General features: G+C 40.3%; 2 protein-coding genes across 5 annotated transcripts in view; one reads left to right on the forward strand and one right to left on the reverse strand.

Moving 5' to 3' along the window:
- Window positions 1-1,627: 1,627 nt before the first annotated feature.
- Window positions 1,628-11,460, reverse strand: anxa11a (annexin A11a). 4 transcript variants are annotated; one of them, XM_085799953.1, is made up of 15 exons: window positions 11,225-11,460; window positions 9,155-9,445; window positions 8,355-8,437; window positions 7,360-7,572; window positions 7,112-7,199; window positions 6,596-6,690; window positions 6,176-6,289; window positions 5,911-6,001; window positions 5,274-5,353; window positions 5,123-5,179; window positions 4,890-4,983; window positions 4,680-4,775; window positions 3,498-3,556; window positions 3,264-3,386; window positions 1,628-2,298 (listed from the first exon to the last, which is right to left on the reverse strand). In XM_085799953.1, the coding sequence occupies exons 2-15, from the start codon at window positions 9,441-9,443 to the stop codon at window positions 2,239-2,241; spliced, it is 1,542 nt and encodes a 513-aa protein (XP_085656079.1). In that variant the 5' UTR covers window positions 9,444-9,445; window positions 11,225-11,460; the 3' UTR covers window positions 1,628-2,238. The 4 variants fall into 4 exon arrangements, with proteins under 4 accessions (XP_085656079.1, XP_085656077.1, XP_085656078.1 ...); XM_085799951.1 differs by having other exon boundaries at window positions 7,360-7,665; XM_085799952.1 differs by lacking the exon at window positions 11,225-11,460 and having other exon boundaries at window positions 9,155-9,464.
- Window positions 11,461-12,805: 1,345 nt separating this feature from the next.
- Window positions 12,806-20,932, forward strand: part of zcchc24 (zinc finger, CCHC domain containing 24) — a 34,824-nt gene continuing 26,697 nt past the window's right edge. The window contains exons 1-2 of the mRNA XM_085799954.1: window positions 12,806-13,268; window positions 16,686-16,886. Coding sequence (XP_085656080.1) covers window positions 13,029-13,268; window positions 16,686-16,886 — 441 coding nt within the window. The 5' untranslated portion in view covers window positions 12,806-13,028. The remainder of the gene's footprint in view (window positions 13,269-16,685; window positions 16,887-20,932) is intronic.

The following is a 20,932-nucleotide window of genomic DNA, read 5'->3' on the forward strand; positions in this document are numbered from 1 at the left end:
GCTTGTGCAACCATGTGCTATCCCTTTAGATGAAAAATTAATTACAATTCATTCATATCAAAGGGAAGCAGATCCCCACTGCTGACACAGATTGGACGGTTGTGTCTGTACCCTACTTCTGAGGACACGCATTTGAATAGAGAAGACAGCCTGATGCTTTTTATCTTGGGGGTATGAATGAGTTTATTATTTAGACAACACGGGTTGTGTTTCTAGCTGTCTGATAATTTACTGAAATATTATTTAACAGATTTGTTTATCAGGCAGCTCGGATCAGGATGGATAATAGCTTTATCTTTTATTGAAGAGACTGTCAACAAGCATATCCATCATTTATCCTGGCCAAATAGTCTCAAACTGAAAATTTTATGGGATTTTTAAAAAAAAAACTGACAGTATGAATCTAGTAAATGAAAAAAAAAAAGCTGTCTGGAAAGGATGGAAAAACAACATTACTGTCTGCTAACTTCTTACTAAGACATTCTCAGCTATGGTGTATCCATTTTATCCTTTATCCTTCAAATATGCACCAGGATGATGCTGTTAGAAAACGTTTGTTGGCATAATTTGTCATTGTATTAAAACATTTTATGTAAAGCCCTAATTTTCCCACAATTTCTCAGACCGCAAGCACTGCGGGAAAGATTCCCAAATGATTAGATCAGTTATAATAGATATTAAATTAGGCTATTCTTAATTATCAGCGAATTACACAGCCTTCAGCTGGACACCTGCAACAGATGGGAGGTTTCTGATCATAATTATAACAACACTACAATGTTGGCAGATACATGCTTCCTTTTAAATTTCATGTAATTATGTCTAAATCATCTTTTCCAAACCAACATAATTGCATGTAATCTTCATTAAAAGTCTAGTTATTGCAATTTAAACATTCATCTAAAGCCCACAGGCCTCCTCTGCCACTTCTAGTGGATTGTAACACGATGTGATCAAAAATGACTCTTCCAGTGTGGCTGTTACCCAAAGGGTCCCCGAGGCCTCCGACAACACTGCAGACATGCTAGACTTGGTTAATGTGGCCGAGGCAGTTTTATGGATGCTATCAATTCCACATGCTCCCTCCTCCTCACTCCACAGAGTTATTGATCCTAGTGCAGTTAACTCTCTCGCACTCACACATACACACACACAACTGTAGCCAGCCGAGCAGAGAGCCACATCTCTACAGTCAAGTGTGTTCAACAGTATTTAAAGTGAAGCCAACAGGGCTTAATAAGGCGTGGAGAGCTTCACATGCAACCACACATGCTGCCCTTATACACCACTCAAGCAAAGAGAGATTAAGTATCCGCCACATTGACTGAGAATAACGCTGTGTATTAAAGAATCACCCATTGGTTTTGGTACAGATTGTGAGACTTGGAACATATTCAGTGAGGAGAACTATGTAGTGTGTACACATTTATGTGACTATGTGTATTAATCTTATGCCATCAAACAATGATCCACATCCCCTCTGCTGGTTGGAATCCACACTTGTGGTGAAGCTGATGGGGTTGACGTTAAGACTTCATTGCCCTCTACTGGCATATTGAGGCTATCACCAAATGCTGGACCATGCATACCTGTGAGGCAGACATCAGAGGGACTTTGTATTTTGCACATGATGAACCACATTTATTTCAATGTTTAGTTTCTGAGATTTCAACAACAATTGAGGAAATGCAATTTGCTACAATGACAGGTATATGACACAACTATGATGTAAAGGGATTTGTATGTGTAGACAAAATACAGCATAGATATAATACAGCTGCAAACATTGACTTTGGTACTTTGATACTTTTACATATCCCATGTCTCATATTTTATTCAGCATTGCTGAAAAATAAAAGACAAGTCGATAAACATTCCAGATAACATTATATATCTGATCTTATCTCACAATTGAAATAAAATATCTTAAAAATATATAGCTCTTAAAATTCAAATGTAATCTCAGACAAATCTATTGTATGGCCATCCATTTTCAACTTAAATGATCAAAGTTATCCCAAGTGTAAAAATATAAAACTTTTTTTTGTGCATACTACATATAGAAAAGAAACTGCCCAGCAATATGTATGAGGTTCATATACAACTTAGTAAACATTGCATTGAAGGCATTGGCTTGGCATGCAGGCTGGCTGGCTGTTTGTATATAGTGCGCATAGCTAGTGTGAAAAAGTGATATTTTTGGAATATCTTTATACTGTGGTAGACACCGTTTTCAGTTCAGTCACTGCCTCCACAGAGCTTCAGTAGGAGTTTCTTGTAGTCTCCTGATGTGTCTCCCTGTTAATACAACAAATTAATCAACAATTATTTCAGACACTGGATTTATCATTTTCAAATTACAGGATAATTAGCGTTTTTTACAATCTGAACCTTATTTCTAGCATAAAATACGATCATTTACTCACCCAGATAACTTTGGTGTCATTACAAGTCGTTCCGACGAAATTAGATCCAGCCGAGAGCCGCGTATATCCGTATAATGCGAGAACACGGGGCACGCAATGCAGCCTCTAAATAACACATCATCCGCCGCGAAACTCGTTCATTTCACCAATATTTTGTCATGATACGCTAGTGCTGTTCCCCTCCGAGCCCGTGGTGGCATGTTATCAACATCCGTGGTCTGTAGGTTGACCTACTAACCTCCGACCTGGATGATGTCATCTCCGACTGTGGTGCGGCGCGGCTTGTTGCTACCGCTAATGCTATGGTTTGTTTCTGCGTGTTTCCGACTTTCAGTTCAGCTTCCACAGGCTTCCTCTCCGCAACCTGGACTTACTAAAGTTCTGGCTAGTTGCGCTAAAAATGGACCTGGATGCCGAAGTGGAATGATTATTATCTGAATGAGCCGGGCAGCAGTCGGAGATGACATCAACCAGGTCAGAGGTCAGTAGGTCAACCTGCAGACCACAGATGTTGATAACATGCCACCACGGGCTCGGAGGGGAATAGCACTAGTGTATCATAACAAAATATTGGTGAAATGAACTAGTTTCGCGGCGGATGATGTGTTATTTAGAGGCTGCATTGCGTGCCCCGTGTACTCGCATTATACGGATATACGCGGCTCTCGGGTGGATCTTATTTCGTCGGAACGACTTGTAATGACACCAAAGTTATCTGGGTGAGTAAATGATCGTATTTTATGCTAGAAATAAGGTCCAGATTGTAAAAAAACGTTAATTATCCTTTAAGTATTAAATGTAGCAGATGATGATGATGATGATAATGCTGATACTTACAGAGATATCTGTGTACAGCGATTTGCCGTAGTTTCTAACATACTCCTGGCGGATATCGAGCATGTCCACCTCAGAACGGGTAACCATGATGCGGATCAGGGTTCTGTCCTTAGTCCCAGCTCCCTGAACACACAAACAACATATAAAATGAGGGTGATATAAATCAAATATTATTCTGCACTCATGTAAGAGAAGTCTAGAAATGGACTGTCCAAACAAAACGTCAAGTCTCACCCTCATGGCCTTGTTAAGCCTCTCAGCAAAGTATCCAGGTGTGTTCTTAATACACTTCACTGAAACAGAGAAAATACTTAATATTGCAGCAGAAGCACCACATACTCATTAATTCATACTTTATTTCTTACTCTTGAGAATGAGAGAGATCTGCAATATTTAGAACAACAAAATGGGGGTGTGCTATCTAAAGTGAACTATGTCAAAAAATCAAGCTTTGCGGTTTGCATACATCAAGATGTATGTAATGAGAAAGTAACAAAAGGACAACAAGCAGACTTAAAGTTGCACTAATCAATATTTTTACATTTAAAAAGATAATGAGTGGGGATCCCTCATTATGAAAAACTCCTCGAAAGTAATAATTTATCATCAAATGCACGTAGAACTCAGCTAGTCTATGGAGAGAGTTGTAGTTTAACATATTTCTCTCCTCGGAAAGTGGTTAGCAGAGCTAAAAAAGGAGAATACATATAGGGCTTAAATTCATCATATAGCAAGAAATTTGAATCTTATGATCTGATTATGTTACTAAGTGTCTGCTAGATATACACACCATAGCTTATTTATTAGTTTCAACATGTTTATAAAGGTGATAATAAATCAGGGGTCGGATGTTTTTGAGATACTCTGTGCCCCACTGGCCAAATGTTGATTACTGCAGCTTTAAAGTGAGTTATATTTTGAAAAATGAATGAGTAACACAATGTGAAATCAGACACAAAGACATTGTCTAGGAGATTTAAATTAAACAGTGTTGAAACCAATGCAAGCATCCAGCACTGCAGCACACAACACCTCACAATTAAAGATGTATAAACCGAATGTGCAAAATGACGGAAGGATTCAAATAAAAACACATCTAAAAAACAGGTTACTGTACCATAAACCTGAGAAGTGTTGGCAAAAAAACAAAAACAAAAACAAAAACATTAAGCATTCAACTGGAACACTTCCCCAGTACATTTTCAATTGTGTACTGCATTAGCCGTAATAAAGGGTGGAATACAATTGGCATGGAAAACATTTAATGGTTAGATGTTACGTCAAACGTGTACTGTACTGAAGAAGAGCCTCTCTTGTCATGAACTATTCATATGGAAAACATTCTAAGACTTCACACAATAGATGGGTGTGGCTCCTCTAAGGCCTGAATAGGTGTATGTGTGTTCAACTTCTTACCCACTGCAACCATGCCACTCTCAAGGTCTCCAGACATCTCCCTGACAATGCTCTTCTCAATGTCTCTGCCACACATCTTCTGGTACTCCTGAAACACTACACACAAACATGCACACACAAAAATAGGTAACACAGCTCGCAAACCACAAACATTGCCTGGATTATTTTGACTAAAATGTTTAACTTTGTCTTTTTGTCTATGACAAATACCTGCTCTGAGATGGGATTTGCTCCTGGCACACAGAATGGCATTGAATTTGGACTCATCTGTTCCCAGCTTGTTTTCTCCCGCAGCATACAGGGCCTATTACAAGAACAGCAATATGCACAATGTAACGCGTTTCATACAGTTATTAATTTACGAACTACAAAGTTGCAGATAAATACATTTATTATAAATTATAATAAACATTTATTATTTGTGAAAATGATGCTGACTTTACCTGAGCATCTTGTTTAGCCAGAGAGATGTCAACCTGTTCTCGTTCATCACGATTGCCCTACAAAGTACAGAGAAAAACATTCCTAATTAAATCTGAAGGTAGTTGCTAAGACATCAGGCACACAGATAATCCATTTATATAATATCTGTACCTGGGCGAGAGAGATCAGGAGCCTGCGGAAGTGCCCTGAGGTATCCCCACTAATGGCATTCTCAAGTGACTTCTTGTATTCTGAAATGGAAAAAAGGAATGACAATCCTAGTTAAATAAAAATGTAAGGTTACAGAAACCAATAGTATCGAAAGAAATTATGATGGATAAACTATAGGTTTTTCTGACATATACTGTAGGTATGGTGATCAAGACCCAACTTCTTGGCAAGGGAAACAAGCATACTGCAGACTTGTACAAAACTTAGTAAACTAGAAAAAATACCCCAAATCAATGTGCCTCTGGCTGTTGCTGACATAGAGGCATAAAGATTGTTGAACAATTAATTTAAATAACCATAAAACCCAGGAAAACTTATACTGTATTTGCAGTCCCTGATATCAATGTCTTATTATTGACTACGAGGGCTGGTGTTAAATAACTGAGTTTATGTCCGACAAATTCCTCACCATAGCATCTGTATTTAGAAATTTTACAGAGATACCCAGATCTAGACACGCTGAGCTTATCCACTAATGTAATAAAAACTCATTCAAAACAGTGTGGTGATGCTGCCAGATAAAGATTTAGAGAGCAGCAGAGAAAAGCAGTGCATGTACCACCCCAAGGCGTCTCACCTTGTTTGTAAATGCGGTTTATCTCTTTGATTTCAGCATTGGAGCGAGAAGACAGGATCTCGATCAGACAAGCTTCATCGGTTCCGGCTCCCTGTAAGGAAGGCAGAACAATGATAATCTGACTACCTCATCCGCTGGCCTTGGAGCAGTCAAAGTTCTTCGTGCTCATTTTTGTTGAATGGATCTTTTTTCAACTCTACAATTAATGCAAATTCTAAATACTATTGTCCATGCATTTATTTTACAACATTTTCTGAGTGTTTACCTTGATGGCACTGTTGAGCTCATAGGCATCAAACTCAGCTGGGCTCTTCAACATGGCCATGACCAGCTTCCTGAAGTCTCCAGACAGTTCCGAATGCAGATCCTTAATCAGATCCTAAAAATGGAAACATGCTTGGAATAACTCAAAACCATCATTAACTGCTGCAGTGAAACACTCACTGCGAGAAGCTCTGTGGCATAACTATAATGAGCTTTGAGGACATTCAATCCCCTCTCCATTTTACTGAGAGCGCTAGCACCTGTTGTGTGCTCGCCCCTATTAAGCACCGCTAGGTAATGCACACTGAGCCATTTGGTGTGCAAATAAACTGTAAAAAAATAGATGTGTGTACCTTATGTTATCATACTACCAGTACATACAGATAGATAAACAGAACAATAAACAGGACTAGTCCGTTACCTTTCCGTAGGCCGTTTTGTAAGACCGGGGCATAGGCACACGCTGCTTGTTGGAGCGACTCCCCAGCAGCTCAATAATGGCTTGCTCATCAGTTCCTGCAGAGACAAGCCCACAGAGTCAAATCAGAAATTAAAAAAATAAGTCTTAATGTCTTCAACATTTTATTGATACTCAAAACTTTTATACATAAAAATGACAAACGCCTTTGAAATACCAAAATCAAGACTGACTAAAGAATTCTGAATTGAATAAAAAGGTTGATCTGGTGTTTTGATTCTAAAAAATGATTTGTAAACTGATGAAACAACTAAACCTTTTGTGGCTAAACAAGACCTTACAACCGCTAACTAACTAATTAAGAGGGATGGCAAAAAAAGAATACACAGCTAGAACATGACTTCACAAATGGGAAACATCCAGCACATCTGGAAGACCTTACAGCTGAAACAAAAGAGATTAAAATTCAAAAATAACAAGCAGAAAACCATGATTAAGACCTTTGCCCATAATACTCACCAAAGCCCTTCATGGCCTTCCTCAGGACCTCCACATCTTTGAGTGGGTCGGCTCCAGGAAAGTCCTTGATTGATCCTCTGAATCCTCTCTGACACAACAAAACAAAAATTTCTGCAATGTGACAGTGTTTTTCCGACAAAGAGTTGACTGTGTTTTCAACATTACATTGTTAATGTTGTGTGCAGCACATCACAACAGAGACACACAATGAGAATGGGCGTCGAAAAAACATTTTCAGTGTCTCTTACATTGACAGGTGGAGCTATTGGCATGGCTCCTCCACCATAGGCTGGCATGGACGGATTTGGTGATGGGACCTTTGGATATCCTGGCATTGGTGCTGGTGCTCCTCCATATCCAGGGTTAGGTGATGGTGCACGAGGGTACCCTGGCATAGGCTGTCCAGGCTGACCGGGGTAGCCCATCCCTGGGCCTTGGGGTTGCTGCATAGGCCCTCCTGGCTGTGGGTACAGGCCATATGACTGTGTGTTAGGGGAGGGGGCACCATACCCACCAGGCTGGGGGGGGTATGGGTAGCCCACAGGGGCTTGGGCCTGTGATTTGGAAAGATTGGAATTCCATAATATGTCCACACATCCTTGAAATGTTTTCAAAGCATAGATAGCTGGTCACACCTTTTTTGGACTAGACTCATTTTATATGAATTCACCTTGAAAGATTTTAATGAATTTTATTTGAAATAACCAATATCTGTGACAATGTTTTGAGATACTTTCAAGGGAATGTCCCCTATCCTCATCTAACTTCAGTGGTGAGACTGAAGTTAATGTCCCTCATGTCTTGAAGCTCTACCATTTACATGATGTACAAGTATCCAAATAAAGTGTGGCCGCGTTTTATTATAGAATGGAAATACAAATATGCGATAACACAAATACAGCACAGACAGGACTATGAGTCAGCAAACAAAAAAGGTGAAAAAAGTTGACTGATAGATTTTCAAAGGGATTGATAAGAATGAGGCATACGACGGGTTTTCTCATGCAAAAGATTTTGAAAGAGAAGCTGACAAAGAAAACGGTGGAAGTGCTAAGGATTTTAGGATGCGGACTTTGGAAAAGTCTTACCGTAAAATGAAAGGATGTGATATTCCATTAAAGGCTGAGTAATTCAATCTAACTGGGATGTTCAACGCAATAATCTGATGATGTTTCATTAAACATATATTAATTAAGAATTTTACAGGTGCAAGTGAAGGGGGTTTATTTTCAGATATACTTACCATGCCAGCATTGTATCCAGGGTTAGACATACTGTCAAGTCCAATGGAGGGATAACCACCGGTTGGACCACCACCCCAGCTGCCTGGAGAAGATAAGAAGACAAAACTGTCTGAGAAAGTTGAGCTACTAAATGCCAGAAATTAGATTAAGATCAGAGTGAGACAGGGAGGACCACACTCACTGGAACTTCCTTTCTCTGCCTTTCCAACTGGTTAACAGGCAGGTGAAAAGAGTGCTTGACAGACAGTGGGAGTACTATGTGAAGGCTGCACTGTGGGACGTGCTTCTCTTAGCAACAGCAGACATTTGTTTGTTTTTGAGGGGGAAAAAATTCCTCTCTTGACTATAAGTCTCATGATTCTCGTTGGCTACAAAACACGACCGAACAGACTCAATCTTTCTGTGACGGGCATCATAATATTTTCACCATAACATTCAGTATACAGCAGTTTGATTTTAATGTACGATGACATTACCTAAAGAGCTCAACTTAACAACTTGGTAAGGTAACTGTACATGAGTTTATTTCTCAAAAATTTGTTTTGTAGTGTTTCTGTGGCTTTGTGGTCACAGTTCACTCCACACAGCTTTGGCCTAGTTAAGAAATATTAGAAAATATGCCCATTCACTCTCTTGCTGAGATGTAACAAACAAGACCATTTCATTACTCGAGAAAGACCCGGGTCATTTCCTTCCTGTCTGTATGCTAGGGAAATGTTTGCTGGCAGTGTCTTGACACTTCCCATGCAGACATTAGAGCTGCATCTGTACCGTTTTGTATTGTTTCATGCTTGCTTACCTGGTGGTGGAGCCTGAGGGTAACCTCCAGCCTGTGGTGGATAACCGCCAGCCTGTGGTGGATAGCCGCCAGCCTGTGGAGGATAGCCACCAGCCTGTGGAGGATAGCCACCAGCCTGTGGAGGATAGCCACCAGCCTGTGGAGGATAGCCACTTGGCTGTGGTGGGTAGCCTCCAGCCTGGGGAGGGTAAGCTCCAGGCTGAGGTGGATAAGCACCAGGCTGAGGAGGGTAAGCACCGGGCTGTGGTGGGTATCCACCTGCCTGAGGGGGGTATCCAGGGTAGCTCATGGCTGTAAACATTAAACAAAACTGTTAGTCAAATGTTAAATATTTAATATTATTATATAATAAATAGATTTTGGGAAGCCAGTGGAATTAAAAGAATCAAAAACACAGAACACTTCATTGTTTATATGCTAATAGCTAGGATCTTGACATAATGTGTTGTGACTTTATAATACCCCTAAAGGAAAACAGCAACAGGCCTTTAAAACTTGCTCCCCTAGTATAAAGGTTTCCCCTGATTTGTAGAGAGTTGGCGATCTTTTTAGCACAGACTGTGTTTCTGAATGGGGCAGTCACTGTCACTGCGATCTAATGATAGGTCAAACTCTTTATTCTGGGAATTTTGGATCACAGACATTTTCAGCTGAGTAGTGGCGTGGCGAGGAAACTTTCATTTTGGTTTAGCTTAGTATGAAAAGCAAGGCCTATTTGTTCCATGGTAAAACTGACTTCAGAGACCTTAAATGGAACAGTCTTCTCTGCTTTGCATTTTATGGCCACAGAGGAGAAAAAAAAGGGCGTTGCTATGTTTGAATGAGCGCACTGGACAAGGAAGCTACCCTCAGAAATATAGCCTAGAGGTCAAACCATGAGGTTAATATGTGAAAACAGCTATTTAAGAAATAATAGGCTACTTTCACTGTTTTGAAAACATGGTCATTGCAGCCATAATGACTCAAGAGTAAATTGAGAAATAGGCTACTGCTCATGCTCATGCTGCTCTTCCCTATATGCTGCTGCTGCTGTCCATCTCAGTTGCACTGATGGTGATTACTTCAAAAGGCTGACGCCACTGAATATATAAATAGGTTACATAAGGTTAAGACAAAATGTGAATTGTCTGCTTTTGGTTTAGATTATTCATGTTAAAACATGTCTCTCTAACATGTTCAACTGCTGCTCAGGTGCAAATGCATCACGTAGGCCTGCTTTAACACTTCAAAGTGTGAAAACACTGTGTTCTGATCAAACCACACCACAAAGCTAGGCTACAAACCAACACCATATTTACTCAGGGGGATGTGGTGCTATTAAAGATGGTTATCATTTCAGGGTCAAAAGAAAAGAAAAGCACCATTGACTAAGGTAGTTTACAACATTGTGTTATAAAACTGTTACAGTTTCTATTAGCTAATGATACCTTAGATCAATGAGTTTCACTTTACAAATTAGTAGGTTTGGCCTTACAGTTAACATTAACGTTACTATTGAATTTAACTGGATCAGTGGGGTGTTAGCAGATAGTTGGACATCATGCTAACTGACTTTACTAGACACTGTACATAAACAAACATTTAGTAGAAAGCAGCACGAACACTTGATTGGTTTTGAACATGGACCTATCAAACGCCCTTACAGGCCTGTACCAAATCTGTTATTGGAAAAAATGAGCTAATTTACCCACCCGCCGAGGAAGTTAGCTAACTTACATAATGTCGATCGATTTTAATCTTGTCAACTAAACCCTCGGTTTATAATGCCATAACTCTCTTATTCACTATCCAACCACACACATATACACGGTCAAAAATGTTGCAGCAAACGAACACTACGACCTTTGTTTCAGCCTTTAAATGGATTAGCTCAATGCAAAGAGAAACAGCAGCAGCAGCAGGAAGCTAGCGACAGCGTCGACCAGCGTACACAGACATTATGACAAAAAAACAAAACAAAAACAACACCAAAAACAGTTTTCCCCTCTGAAAATATAACTTAAATATAACCAGTCATTATTCTAACTCGCGCCGTTCGAGTAGTTGCTTCATATTTAGTAGGCTACTTACTTTTGTCAGCTTGTAGTTTTTCTTCCCGTGTTTCCTGGAGCCGTCTCTGCAGCACTGACTGTATTTAAGTCGTGTGGGTGGGACTCATAGTTTCCATTTAAGGAACCCACCCATTCTTCTTATGAGCCCTGTCCGTCAGCGATGTGTCACACACTCGTGCCTTTTCACAACAGATAGACAAACACCGTATCAATACACGCGGGCATTGATGACAGGGTGGAAAATGTGACAGCTACCGACTACGGGGTCTCACAAAAGGTCTGTTATTGATTTGACAGCTGACACGCCCACAACAAATACCTAGGCCTGCTGACTTGTCTATTTGGCCCCCTAAATCTAAAGCTCCCCAAACTTTAGGCCTATAATTAGCAACAAGACACACAGCCACATTTACCGGAATCAGTCTATTATACTAGGATAGCCTATCTAACTAGCTATTATTATTACGTTTACATTTTAAAGCTATATTTCAGTGGCAATCAAAGTGACTATAGACAAGCCTAAAGAAAATTAAAATAAAATGAAAAGTAGTCCAAATTGCGATTGATGTGACTATTCAACATTTATAACTATTTTTACATTTTCAGTGACAAAGTGATTAAAATATAACAAAGTAAGAAAGGCTTAAAGAACATTTAAATAAAATAAAAAGTTCTCCAAATTGTGATTGATGTCTGTACTGTGATGATAGCAGGGGTGGTGTTTTTCACCACGTCACAGATCCCACTTTTACGAGAAGTGGGTTACACACATCGATTATGTCAAGAATGTCGCAACTATCCTGTGTGTGTGTGTGTGTGTGTGTGTGTGTGTGTGTGTGTGTGTGTGTGTGTGTGTGTGTGTGTGTGTGTGTGTGTGTGTGTGTGTGTGTGTGTGTGTGAGGGGCATTTATCACTAGAGGGAGCCATTTAAAAGCTTTCTCCTTGCTACCCATGGATGTATTGCTACCTCCAGGTCAGGTTTGAGGCCTGGACACTGATTTGTAGTGGTTGATTTATTCAATTAATTTGTGTTTTCTGATGATAATTAGGCTACTTTAAATCACTATTCAGATTTTTGAGAGAGACATCTTTCAGACGACCTTACATTATTGATAATGTTTAGGATTCAAATAGCCTACCGGTAGTCATTGGGAAACTCGAGCATTTGTCAGTTAAGTGCAACTACTCACCTCTGTAGCTAAATAAACAAAACACCCATCTAACACCAACACCCCACCCCCTTCTCTATAGTCTACTACTATAAACACACTTTTCAAAACAGACAAAATAATATATTAGGCCTATTAATGATAAAGGCTAGGAGGTCGTAGCCTATATCATCCTAACGCTCAGAGGTAGTAGCCTGATGAATCGGTTTAATTTAACAAGTAATGTGGTAGCCTCTACAATATTTATTGTGGTAAAGCTGAGATATTGAGTTGAACCATTTGTCTCATCCAGTTGGCTAAGAATGAATATTCATGCAAACCGGGAACCTGATTGGCCCGCGTCCTCGGTGACGCAGACTCGTCCTCATTACATATTCAAAGAGCCTCTTAGGGGCCGCTGCAATAAAGGCAGATAGCGGACCATGGGGAGCAGGGGAAAAGTTTTTATACTGACATGTCAGCGCAATGACTTTTGAGAAACATCTATCAGGGACGAGGCTCCCGGCGTGAGGAGGACAGGGCTCTTTACGGGAAGAGAGAAGGAGCTCTTGCCATCTGCCGGGCTACGGGAACAGAAAAGCAAGACGGCTAAAGAGTTGAGACCAGTCCAAGAATCAGCGGTGGAAAATCCAGTTTAGCCATTTAATTTGAAAGATGAGCTTGTTGTCTGCCATAGACACGAGTGCCTCCGTGTACCAGCCCGCGCAACTTCTCAACTGGGTCTATCTCTCCTTACAAGACCCCCACCAGACTAGCGCTTTTGACGCGTTCAGACCAGAACCTAACTCTTCCCACCCGGATCTCAGCTTCAGCAAGACTCCCGGAGCGGCGGACTTGAGCTCTTCCCTGAACTCCAACTATCTCAACAACTTTTTTCAGCTGCAGCGAAATGAGGTGAAAGATAAAACATGCCACACACACTCACACATGTCTGGGATGTTTCACTTTGTGACATTATATGGTTGAAGTTACCATAGCCTAATGAGAAACAGGCTGGGTTGATTTGTTGACTGTCTTGAACAGCAAATGTTTTAGCATGTACAGCATGGGCTATTCTGGTAGGATATACATAACCGCCATGACATCTCTAATATGGAAAATACTTTTAAATAGTCTTGTTAAAACAGCATTTTAGAGTTTTGACTATTAGAATACAGTTGGTAAAACTCTTTCTGAACAATAAAGGCCTATCACAGCATTTAATAGGTTAAGTATCATACTTTATACAACACAAGAGGGATTTAGTCTTTTCTAAATATCACTTGAACCCACAGAAACACTGCAAGAATATAATTATTCCACAGGAGTTAGTAAGTTTTTTGTGTCACACTGTTATAACTTATTTATCATATCAGATGCACTCCAGGTGTGGGAATATTGAAGAGTTGAAAAAATTGAAATATCATTTGGGTAAACTTATAAAGGCTTAATCAAACAAGTTAGTGGCTCTACAAAGTTAAATAGTTAAATATCACAACATGCTTTTCTAAAAATAGACAATTCAGTTTCCTTTCCCTATAATGTTATCCAATGATCTAGGGGACATTAGTCTGTTTATGACATACCAGTAAATTAGGGTTCTAATTAAGGGTGAAGCTGCAGTGCAAAAATATGTTATGATCATACTGTACAGTATGCCTATGATCAGAGAGGTAAAAGTGGACAGACGGAAAGAGATTCCCCTGCACGCCTCTGCCTGGAGAGAGTGGGCCACTGCAGCCTCTTGCTGAGGTCTGCTGTCTCTGACGCCTTCAAATAGACCAGGTTGTGCAAACAAAGTCAATCCTTGTTTACATATAGTCTATTTTTGTAGCTCAGTGTAATTTTAGGGACAAACATGCTGATAATGTATGCGGGGGTACAAACCTGATACTGCAGAACCATACTGTGCAAAATGCACCCCACAACCGCACCCACTCACTTGGATATACATGTGGTGCACACAGAAAAATAATCACACACTGTGGGTAAGATGGTAGTGTAAAGAGTATACAGCAAGGTTCCCAGTGTGTTTATTACGCTACAGATGAGCCCTTTAGATCTATGTCCCCTCTAGTGCTAAAAAACACTACTAGTGGATGGATGGTGTGCTCACTGTATAGTGCCAGTGGCCATTATGATGGTAACCATAGAGGCATTTTGAAGTCATTTAACATGAAACAGTTCTCTGAAAACTGGGTGTTCACATTATACATTACATGCAATTGTGTAATGTCATTCAATCCACATGAGTCTGAAGTGTTTCAAAGTGAAGGAACACACATACAGTCTGGAAACAGTTTAAGGGGTGGGAGGGGGGCGCATTTTGCAACTTATTATACCGGGTTAGCCAAGTAAAATAAACCACTGCAGGGATTTGATGGTGAGATGAGTAATGCAAAAATGTGGTTGTTTTTGCAGAAAAGAATCACACAACAGTCAAGCCTCAGTGCAACAGTGATAAATCAATTAATTTGCTGTTGATCGGAGCGCAATTACCACAGTCACATCTGCTGACAGCTGCTTCGTTTACATGTTTGTTACTTTTCTCCCTCGTTATAGTTCTAGGTTACAGAGACAAATACTTCAATGTGACTTTTAAATATTTATAACCGATGTGGATTAATCTAACCCTACGGCAGTTTCCTGTGGAACGCATTCTCAGTCACCTTTTAAAGTTTCCACCAGACACCACAACTCTGGTTTAAACATATCAGTGCGTTGATTGCTCCCTGCAGTGTGACACCTCATCCCCAGACCTGTGAAAACAGTCACTGCTCCGCTGCAGTTACCCCCCCTCCCCTAACTTGGACACACAAGTGACTGGTAATGATACCAGTTTAGTCCTCATTGTGTTGGCCAACACATACATACATATCCATTGCCACACAGCCTCCTGCTGAGTTGGTCAGTCTGTCACTCGCTCACTCCCTCACTCACTCCCCAGCACACAAAATAAACAAACAGTCTCACCCCACCATTAGCAGATGTGTGTGAAATCTGTTTCCTCTGGCCTGACAGTAGGAGATCTCTGGCCAAAACTGAAGAAATGCGAGGAGCATAAACTGAGCAAAGTTTCCTGTTTTATATTTGTTCAAATAATTCAACAATCTGCACTAAGACTTAAGTTTAGCTAACACACAAACATGTACATTTCCGGGCCAGGAGCCGTAATATATAACACAGTAATACACAGAGCTAAAACACATGGCAGATGGAAAACTTGAGAAGCTACAGAGCCGTAATGCTTGATTTACGGTGACTACATGTAATAAATGAACACGAGTCTTGAAGCTGGAGCCGGTTAGCAAGACAATCTCACAGCCTGCAGATAAAGCTCTGGCTTGCCGTGCTGACCAGGTTGCCAAGTCTAAGGTTTCTGTGCTGTGCAACATTAAACATCAGCAGGAACATTATTTCCCAGACACAAACCTGTGACCAAAAGAAAAGGCCTGACTACTATCTGTGGATTTCATCACACAGTTTTATCAAATCTAAAGGCAGATGATTGGTTTGACTTGTTTAGTTAGCAACATTAAATAAGCAGCCGTCAAAAGTCGATTCCTGTCTGTTGTTTCTGGATTGTATTTGAACAGAGGAAGATGTGAATGAGAGGGGAAACTGCAGGCAATGCTTTCCCTGTTATTAATATTCAGAGGGCATCTTGCATGAATTCACTGGGGCCTGTGGCATGCAACACTGTGTTCTGTGGCTCCGATCAGACTACAAACACTGACCATGGCTAGTTTACCGCCAACAGCGCATGGTGACATTGCTGATGTTCCACAGGCTGACGAGGGAACATGCCTCCCATCTTGTTTACAATGAGTCATCCTCTCAAAGTCCCGTCTTTCTCTGTGGACATGCTCAGTACTTTTCCAGCTCATGAGCGCCGCTGGGCCTCACGCCAGATGTTCTGAATTTAATGAGAGAAATGATTTCGGAGTTTTTTTTTTGTACTTCATTTCTTTTGCACAACAGAAAATGGGTCATAGTGCATGAAAAGGAAATTGATGATTAATCTCAGTATTATTACACCTCCAAACCATCTTGTATATGATGATGCTGTCCACAATAATATATATCAACATAGACTCTGACTGATACAGTATATCCATCCATCCACTACTGCTTATAAGTCACAGTAGGGGTGCTGGAGCCAATGACATAGGAAGAGGGCAAGGTGCACTCTGGGCAGGTCACTTAGTTCATGATTGATACATGATGTTGGATAAACTTAAGAATTAGAACCTGCAGAATTATGTGTTGAAATATAACCATGTGTGGTATTATTTCAATTTGACCACATCTGGTATTATTCCCATTTTACAGGCCTTAAACAACAACGTATATAAGAATGTGTCACCCTATGGCTCCCTGAACAACATTGTGGATGGACTCAACTCCCTGACGGACCATTTCTCAGACCTTTCCCTTTCTTCAGAGCCGAGAAAACCCAACAAAAGACCCCCACCCAACTACTTGTGCCACCTGTGCTTCAACAAGGGCCACTACATCAAAGACTGCCCTCAGGTGAGACTTATAACACACATGCATTACATAATCTAAGCTTCAGATGACACAAATTGCAATTAAAATCACAAAATGACCCTCATGTAGGAATACCTTCATTTCACTGTTTAGTTACCAGTCTCATATTTTGCTTTGCAAAAACTATGTGACTTTCATACAAGCCAATGATGGCACTAAATGTTGTGTTTGCTCCAGCCAATGCCTCCCTGTCTTTCTCTCCCTCTCTCACTCTTTGGCTCTGGTCTGACCTACTTGTTAAACAGGCTGGCCTCTGTCTTCTGTAGTCATGTGTGTGAGTGTGTGTATGTGTGTGCTTGTGTGCATCTTAACTGCCGCAGCATTACACTGTGTGAAACCATCTATCCATCTAACCATGATAAATAAACTTGTTGGGCTAGTCCAAGAGTCAAAGGTGAAACTGTCTGTCTAGGGTCATCATGTTAACTGTGTGATCTTGCTTCCAAGAAGAAAAAAACAAAACATGAATCAACATTACAGCAGCCATCTTTTCTGACATGCTGAACATATTGTATCCATCCATGTAGTTACAGTTGCAATGTCCTCCAGTTTTCTACCGGATCAGTCTGTGATGATGCAATTTTATTCGTGCAGCACCATGTTAAATCCACCTTGAGGTCTACCATGGAGGTCGCAGCGCACTAATGTGTGACTAATGGAGCCCCAGCTGTTTTCATCTCCTGCAATCTAAACTCATCTTTGAGAGCACCAGGAGAATTTTAGCTTTTAAATAATCCCTGTTTACTTTCAATGAGATCTGGGTGGAAATGTGGTGTTTGGGAATATGGACCTGGTTGGTAGCTACTGATGCAAGTGTGCAATCACTCAACATTTACATGTAAATGAGAGGAAAACTTGTGTGCTGCAAAGTTAAGTGTTGTGTTCATGAAGTATTATTTTGTGGAGTTTGTGGAGTTGTTCAAGAAGGAATGGACTATGAAATTGCTGTGGTGGATCTGTCATTGCGGTATTATATAGCTCCATAACCCCACAGCTGGGACTAAGGCCTGGAAGTGATCTGATTTCATAAGAGGAGCACAATGGCACTTTCCTCCAGAAATGTGGAATTTTTACACAAAGTTTTTTTTTGTTGTTTTTTTTTGTTGGACTTATGGTACCTAATAATCTCCCTTCTCTCGCTGTCTCTCCTTTGCTTCTCTTTGCTTTCCCTGAGTGAGGTGCAACAGCCTAACCCCAGCCCTGAGTTTCTTTTGCATGGAATGGTAATGAGGAGCAGATGTGAGATTAAAATGCTTTGACTTGCTTTATGACATATGATGACTGGTCTCGGGAGGTCTGTAAAAGACCTGTGTACTGATGAAATATCTCCTGGACAGCTCCAAACTCCAAAGTGTGGGAATTAGATCATCTACTGACAATTCCAACGGGAATTTTGAGTCGTAGTATATCATGCAACATGTAACTTTTGCCTTCCTTTTCCCCTTATGTAATGCTGTAGTTGTTGATGTTAGCATTGATCAACTGACACAGGAGAAGGTGTCTATTAAGTAATACATCATCTGGTATGTTTATTATCTTGTATGTGTTGTATACATTTATACATTATTATTTTTAGGTGTTGTATGTGTTTTAACCAATAATTTAAGCCAAAATGAAAAGTATAAAATGATGCTGTATTTAACAAACCCCCCATTGACAGTAGAAGCTGCAACATCAATCTTGCTATATATGTAAGCATTCACGGGGTGGACCTCAAAATCACACTCAGCCCTCTTCTGGCTTGTATTTCAGCTCTTCGTTAAACTGCCAACAGTAACTCAGAAAGCAGCAAAGTCTCCAAGTGGCCTCCACACCTACACAGTTCAACACCATCTCTGTTATTTAGGTCTCTCCTGGGTTTTTTTACTCCATAAATTACCCTTCCATTTATGCTACATCACTTACACTATTGCCCTGTCACCTGTCATTGCATGCCTGGCCAAGGATATAGCTCATCCTTACTTAAAAAGTTGAAGACCCAAATAACAGATGTGACACACATCTTGCAATAGTAACATGAGTTTTTGATGGCACAAGGAGTCAGCTCATCTATTAGCCAACACTTGTGTCATTTTCCAAACAATATTTTCCTGTCTTACATTATCCTGACTCTGTTTTACAAAGTGAAGTGATCAATCGTGTGCCCATGGAGTTTCTGGTCTCTGCCTGCCCTGGAATGTATTTGAGGATGAATGTGCCCCTACTAATAGTTTGTCCTGTCCCGAGGTTCCTTGCCAATGAAAACAGAGGCTTCTGATTCACAGAGCACTGCTAAGTTTGTCATCCAGGTCCAGGCATGGAGAATCACACTCTGATTACATGCACAGTCTTCCTCTTCTTCACTAAAATATGTTTTATTGTGTTGTTTTATACTGTGACTTTTATCAGTGAGTCGAGATATTTTTATACACTTTTGAACTGGATGACATGTTCCAACATCAGATATGTGGAACAGTCTACAGTGGAAAATAGTCACAAACACATGCATAATCAGCACCTGCTTCAGTAATGTTTACTAAAGAGTTGGTTTAGGAGATCACTTACCATATATATATAAAAAATAAATAAATAAATAAACCTGACCTCTTGTTACCTTTAAAAAAAAAAAAAAAGAATTACTGTAGTAAATGAACTTGGGTTGGCAAAACAGAAAATAGCCTAGCAAAAGATTAGGGAGCTTTTTGTAAGTTTAGCTATTTCTACATGATCAACTGTAGCATAACAGCTTTTAAATGACCAGACTACAGGCTATGTTGCAAGTTCAGTTTTTAACTTCATTCTTGTCTTCTTTTCTACCACTGAAGGTAGCATACTAACCAGCTAACCCCACCCCAACTAACCCATGTTGTCATTAGAAAAAAAAAAAGGAGTAACTGTAACGTCGTCTAGTCAGCCTTGAAAGAGCAGTGTTTTGCAGAGGATGTATAATAACCCTTTGTCCTGTAAATGCAACAATGGCTCAAGGCAACTCTTAGCAAGACCGTAAACAGCTGCTAATGCTAAGGATGGCTATGTAGCAAGTTATAAATAGACCCTTTCAGAATTACAGAAATGTGTTTTTTGGGGGGGATTTGTTTCCAAAAAGAAAATCAAGAAATAGTGGAGGCTACTGTACACCTGCCAGTATTTTTTCCTGCCCTCTATCCATCATGCACTAGTAATGTTGTCACTGTTTGAAAATGTCAGTCTTTCTTAGAATTAAGTATTAAACGAGGTTTAGATGTGTAAATTGTGCAATTGGTTTTAGATAAATCAAATTTTTAAATTTGAATTAGTGTCAAGTCAATTTGAATGGTGAGATTTCTTTTTTTATCCCAGCTGTCCAAAGACATGCGGGTGAAGGATTTAAGATAGTGGTGGATCCTTGACCTAGTTGATGGTTTTTCTATCCTTTCCATTGGTTCTGGGAGAGCAGAAGTTGGGCAATTAAATAGTTGAGGTCACCAAAGTGTTTATGCATTACTTGAAATTTAAGACCTTTTTTGTTATAAAATGTTAATTTTGGAAATACACAGAGGAGGCTTGCGGCTGTGCTGAGAGAATTATTTTACAGGGAACTCTTGGTAGTTGAGTGAAAGCCACAGGCCTGGCCCAGTGCTCTCTGTCATGGGGACAGAGGTGTTATGTAAACTGGCTTTTATTCGGAAAATGAGGTCGCTCCCCCAGTTATGAGCAGAATGCCCCTCACTGCCACGCTTTGGCCCCCTTCCAAGATATCTTCCACTTGCACTCATGATTTGGTTCTGTTCAGTGGACTAATCCTTTCAACAGTTGGCCCCACCTCTGATTTCAGTGATCAAAACGATGCATTGAGTGACATCTTCTTGCTCTGTCTCTCTGTAGAAAGATTAACTCATGGAAAATGTCTTTGCCGGAATGCAGGTTTGTGGATTTGAGGGGGTGGCTGCTGCTATGTGTGTTTAATGTGTGTGTCTGACTTACAGTGGACTCCAGGGTTACTATACCCCATTCCTGCACGTAATGCATTCCCCTGGTTAGGTCCTTTAGAATTATAGTTTCTTGTTTGT

Source organism: Trachurus japonicus, chromosome 15 (assembly GCF_045865225.1).
Source record: "Trachurus japonicus isolate A0001 chromosome 15, Traja_1.0".
Lineage (NCBI taxonomy): Eukaryota > Metazoa > Chordata > Actinopteri > Carangiformes > Carangidae > Trachurus > Trachurus japonicus.

What these genes read in the sequence shown, in the direction of transcription:
- anxa11a (XM_085799950.1), bottom strand. Translation starts at nt 9,455, where the DNA reads ATGTTTACAGCCATGAGCTACCCTGGATACCCCCCTCAGGCAGGTGGA. An exon ending in CCCTCAGGCTCCACCACCAG is followed by an intron (nt 8,438 to 9,154) that starts GTAAGCAAGCAT and finishes TATCTTCTCCAG; the next exon opens with GCAGCTGGGGTGGTGGTCCA. An exon ending in CAATAGCTCCACCTGTCAAT is followed by an intron (nt 7,200 to 7,359) that starts GTAAGAGACACT and finishes TTGTTGTGTCAG; the next exon opens with AGAGGATTCAGAGGATCAAT.